Raw genomic sequence first — 6,000 nt, forward strand, 5'->3', positions numbered from 1 at the left:
GCCCTCTAGGTCCTCAGTGCGGCCTTTTGACTGAGTCCATGCTTTACAGAACAAATCCTTTTATTGAGGGGCCTACACTGCCTCCTAGCATTCAGACCTTCTCCTCTCCAGTTCATCCTCCCTCATTAATAAAGGAAGAAATAGATATATGAGAATGTATTTGCCTCCATTCTCAGTTTCTCCCAAGCTTGCTATTTTTAAAATTTTGTAATAATTCAAGATTAATTTTTGTGGCAGTGTTGTGTTAGCTTTTTTTTCTCTCATTTAAAACATTTTTTTCGTTGAACTACTATTTATTTTATCTCCCTCTCAACTATACTTCCCCACTACAAAAGAACAATAAACCAAAAAAAAATTCATAGTAAATAAAGCAAAACAAATTCTCACATTGACTTCATCCAAAAGTATGTCTTATTATGCATATTTAGTCTATCACCTCTGACTTCTCTGTTAGGTGGTGGGTAGCATTCTTTATAGGTCTTCTGGAATCATGGTCATTGTACTGATCGGTTCTTTCATTTTTTTCCTCCTTTGTGTTGTAGTTTAGAACTTCAGTAGATAGTAATGATAATCATAGATGTGTGTTGAGACTCAGCCAAGCCTTAGGGAATCTGACGGTTGTTCAGAAAGGAGAGAAAGATATTATTTCGGACGGCGAAAAGGGTAAGTAATGAGTTTTTCCTTAACTATGACATGGCTAAATTTTTCTTATGTGTTACTGTTGAGGTCACTTTATATTTTACTCAAACCATTTAGAGATGAGCTTAAGACTATCTGTTCTTTCTTTTGATTATATCACCATTCTCTAAAGGGATTTTCTTGCTCTTTAAAAAAGAAATTATTTTAATTTTTAGTTTTTTTAACATTCATTTTTAAAGTTTTGAATTCCAAATTCTCCCTCTCCCCAAACCCTTTTTCACCCATTGAGAAGGCAAGTGAATTATATATGTGAAGTGAAGCAAAATATATTTCCATATTAGCCATGTTGCAAAGAACAAATGAGAAATTTGAAGTGAAAAAAATATGCTTCCATCTGCGCTTAGAGTTCATAAATTCTTTCTTTGGAGTAGATAGTATTTTTCATTGTGAGTCCTTTGGAATTGTCATGAATCATTATATTGATAGAGTAGCCAAGTCTTTCACAGTTGATTATTGATCTTCTGCTTTTGCTCACTTCATTTTGCATCAGTTCATATAAGTCTTCCCAGACATTTCTAAAACTGCCCCTTTTATTATTATTATTATTTTTTGGAGGCAGTCTGGGTCAAGTGACTTGCCCAGGCTCACACAGCTAGTAAGTGTCTGAGGCTGGATTTGAACTCAGGTCCTCCTGACCCCAGGGCTGGTGCTTTATCCACTGTACCACCTAGCTGCCCCCTTTCATTATTTCTTACAGCACAATAGTATTCCATCACAATCATATACCACAACTTGTTCAACCATTCTGCAATTGATGAACATTCCCTCAATTTCTAATTCTTTGCCACTACAAAAGCAGCTGCTACAAATATTTTTGTACAAGGAAGTCTTTTTCCCTTTTCTTTGATTTCTTTGAGATGCAGCATTTGTCATTTTCCTTTTATGTCATGTTAACCAATTTGATTACCTCAGAGTTATTTCACTGTTCATTTTTCTAATTATTAGTGACTTACAGCACTTTTTCATATAACTATTAGTAGCTTTGATTTCTTCTTCTGAAAACTTCCTGTTCATGTCCTTTGATCATTTATCAATTAGGGAGTAGCTCTTATTGTTATAAACTTGGCTCGGTTCCCTATATATTTGAGATATGAAGCCTATATAACAGAAACTTGCTATAAATTTTTCTCTTTTTTGCTTTCCTTCTAATTTTGGCTACATTGGTTTTGTTTGTGCAAAACCCTTTTAATTTCATGTAATCAAAAAAAAAATTTTTTTGCCTCCACTGATCCTCTCTATGTCTTGTTTGGTTATAATCTCTTCCCTTAACCACAGATCTGACAGGTAATTTTTTTCCATGTTCCCTTAATTTGCTTCTAATATCACCTTTATGTCTAAATGTGAGGTGAGAGATATTGGTCTATGCCTACTTTCTGCCAGACTGCTTTACAGTTTTCCCTGCAGTTTTTGTGGAATAATGAGTTCTTTCCCCAAAAACTTAGATCTTTGGGTTTATCCAACACTAGATTACTATGGTCATTTACTTCTATTTATTGTGCATCTAATCTATTCCACTGATCCATCACTCTGTCTCTTAGTTAGGACCAGATTGTTTTGATGGTTTCCACTTTATAATACAGTTTGAAATCTAGTACTTCTAAACTGCCTTCATTCACATTTTTTATTGATTCCTTTGATATTCTTGATCTTCCAGATGAAATTTTGTTATTTTTTTCTAGTTCTATAAAATAATTCTTTGGTAGTTTGATTGCTATGGCACTGAATAAGTAAATATAGGTAGAATTGTCATTTTTATTATATTGACTCTGTCTACCCTTGAGTAATTAATACTTCTCCAATTATTTAGAAGTCTTTTTTTGTGTAAATAGTGTTTTGTAATTGTGTTCATATAGTTCCTGGGTTTGTCTTGGCAGGTAGACTCCCAAATATTTTCTTCTGTCTACAGTTATTTTAAATGGAATTTCTCTTTCTATTTCTTCATGCTGGATTTTGTTGGTAATATATAAGAAATGCTGATGATTTGTGTAGATTTATTTTATATCCTGCAACTTTGCTATAATTGTTAATTATTTCAGTTACTTTTTTAGTTGATTCTCCAGGGTTCTCTAAATATACCATCATATCATCCATGGCAGAGTGATAGTTTTGGGGGGTGTTTTTTGTTTTTTTCCAAAAGTGCTAGTTTTGTTTCCTTGTTGCTTATTCTTATTCCTTCAATTTCTTTTTCTGGTCTTATTGCTATAACTAGCATTTCTTTTTTTTTCTTGATTTTTTAAAATAAATCTATTTTGAATTATCAACAATCACTTCCATAAGCTTTTGAGTTTTAAATTTTTCTCCCCCTCCCTCCCCACCTGCCTCCCCTAGGTGGCACACAATCTGATATAGGCTGTAAGATACATTTCTATTAAACATATTTTCACATTAGTGATGTTGTAAGAAAGAATTAGAACCAATAGGAGGAACCACCAGAAAGAGGAAACAAAACACAACCGAAAAAAAGAATAGCATCTGCATTCAAACTCCATAGTTCTTTCTTCTTTGTGGATAGCATTTTCCATCATGAGGCTTTTAGAGATGTCTTAGATCCTTGCATTGCTGAGAAGGGTTAAGTTTATCAATATTAGTCATTGTATAACGTGGCTGTTATTGTGTACAACGTTCTCCTGGTTCTGCTCACTTCACTCAGCATCAGACCAAACAAGTCTTTCCAGGTTTTTCTGAAGTCAGCCTATTCATCATTTCTTATAGCACAATAACATTACATTCATGTTCCACAACTTGTTCAACCATCCCCCAATTGATGGGCATCCTCTCAATTTCCAATTCTTTGCCACCACAAAAAGAGCTGCTATAAATATTTTTGCACATGTGGGTCCTTTTCCCATTTGTATGATTTTTCTGGGATATAGCCCTAGAAGTGCTATTGCTGGGTCAAAGGGTATGCACACTTTTATAGCCCTTTGGGCATAGTTCCAAATTCCTCTCCAAAATGGTTGGATCATTTCACAATTCCACCAACAATGCATTAGTGTATAACTAGCATTTCTAATACAATATTGAATAACAGTACTGATAAGGAACATTCTTGCTTTACCCTTGATCTTACTGGGAGGGCTTCTAGTTTATCCCCATTATAGATAATTCTTACTTTTGATTTTAGATAGATACTAGTTATCATTTTAAGAAAAGCTCCATTTATTCCTATGTTCCCTAGTGATTTCAATAGGAATTGTCAAAAATTTGTCAAAAGCTTTTTCTGCATCTGCTGATATAATCATATCATTTTTGATTTTTTTATTGACATGGTCAGGTATGCTTATAGTTTTCCTAATATTTAACCAGCCCTGCATTCCTGGTAAAAATCCCACCTGGTCATAGTGTATGATCTTTGTGATATATTGCTGAATACCTTGCTAGTATTTTATTTAAAATTTTTGCATCAGTATTCATTAGGGAAATTTTCTTTCTCTGTTTTTGCTCTCCCTGCTTTAGGTAGCAAAACTATATTTGTGTCATAGAAGGAATTTGGTAGGAATCTTTTCTTACCTATTTTTTCAAATAGTTTATAATAGTATTGGTATTAGTCGTTATTTAAATGTTTGATTGAATTTGCCTATAAATCTATCTGGTAGTGGGGATTTTTTCTTAGGGAGCCACGTACAGCTGAGAAAAAAGTTATGTTCCTTTCTATTCCCATTCAGTTTTTTCTAATGATCTATCATATTTAACTTTTCTAAAATTCTATTCATCTCTTTAACTTCTTTCTTATTTATTTTATGGTTAGATTTATCTAGTTCTGAGAGGGGTAAATTGAGTTCCCCCACTAATATGATTTTACTATTTCTACCTATAATTGATATAATTTTTCCTTTAAGAATGCCATTTGGTGCATATATGTTTAGTATCAATATTGCTTCATTGTTTTTTAGCAAAATGTAGTTTCCCTGATTATCTCCTTTAGTTAGGTCTATTTTTGCTTTTGTTTTGTCTCTGATTATGATTGCTACCCAATCATGGGTAGCATGATTCACTTTTTCACTTCAACTAAAGCAGAAAAGATTTAGCTTCAGCTAACTTAATCTCTTTCTGTTTTGAGTGTGTTTCATGTAAGCAACATATTTTTAGATTCTGCTTTCTATTCCATTCTGCTGACTGTTTCTGTTTTATAGGTGAGTTCATCTGGAGGGGATTTACTTTTGAGGCATATTAGGGAAATTTCTTGACTGGTCAAATCTAGTATGTTTATTTTTATTATATTTTATTATTTATTTAATATTTAATTTGGCTATATATAAAATATATAATACTTCATTATTTCATTTATTATATTATTTTATTAAAAATATGTGTGTATGTACATACATATATACCCACTCACATATATATTGATGCTTTTTTCTTTTTTTTTTTTGTCACTATTACTTTCCACTGACTTCCCCTTCCTCCACGATTAACTAACCTTTATAACAAATGAGCATAGTCAGAACAAATCATAAACACATCATCTCTGTTTGGAAATGTAGGCTCCATTCTGCTCATCTAGTCCATCCCCCCTTGGCTGAGAGGTGGCAGGAATGCATCACCATCAGTCGTCTGTTCACTGCATTGATTAGACTTCTGAAGACTTTCATTGTTGTTTTTCCTGCATGTTGCTGTGACCATCATGTAATTTTTGGTCTCTTAGTTGTGCTTATGTCACCCTGCATCATTTCATCTAAGTCTTCCTGAGTATCTCTTCATTTTTCACATTTGTCATTTTTTTTTTATGGTGCAGTAAAATGCCTTTACATGCACAGATAACAGCCTTTTCTTCCATTCCCCAGTCAGTGGGATCCTACTTTGTCTCTAGTCCTTTGCTTAAATCAAGTCATTACTTTTTGCCATTCTTCCAGCAGGGAAGGGTAGATACTGATAAGATTCTACAGGGGTGACTCAGACTTATTCTAGGACCCCACTTATTGTTAACACTATCAGTAACTTTCTATAGATAGCAATAGACAACTATTCTAGTTTTGTGACTCATAGATAAGCATTATTGATTCATTTTTTAATATCTTTTGTTTTTATATCCCCATTATCTCCAAATACATCCCTTCCTTTCCCACGTACCAAAGTTAAGCACTATTCAAGTGTCAGATGCCAGAATGTTATGGAGCAGGAAATTGATGGAAGTGTTTTTATTCTGCACCAACCTGTATGTAAGTTGGTGAATGAAAATAGATGGTACTCCCTTTCTTTCATGTTGAATAAAACTTGATAAAAATGGTTGTTCTGGACTTGGTCAGGGTAGCAGGGTGGGAGGAATGCTGCTGTCTCTATGTGCTAACACTTTTTCCC

General features: G+C 33.5%; 1 protein-coding gene across 5 annotated transcripts in view; it reads left to right on the forward strand.

Moving 5' to 3' along the window:
• Positions 1-6,000, forward strand: part of LOC114046127 (ATP-dependent (S)-NAD(P)H-hydrate dehydratase-like) — a 76,114-nt gene that overhangs the window by 59,266 nt on the left and 10,848 nt on the right. For all 5 annotated transcript variants that reach the window (XM_027866389.1, XM_027866387.1, XM_027866385.1 and 2 more), the window contains one exon: positions 543-663. In XM_027866389.1, coding sequence (XP_027722190.1) covers positions 543-663 — 121 coding nt within the window. The remainder of the gene's footprint in view (positions 1-542; positions 664-6,000) is intronic.

The sequence above is a fragment of the Vombatus ursinus genome, unplaced genomic scaffold, assembly GCF_900497805.2.
Source record: "Vombatus ursinus unplaced genomic scaffold, bare-nosed wombat genome assembly UNPS02014781.1, whole genome shotgun sequence".
In the NCBI taxonomy this organism is placed as follows: domain Eukaryota; kingdom Metazoa; phylum Chordata; class Mammalia; order Diprotodontia; family Vombatidae; genus Vombatus; species Vombatus ursinus.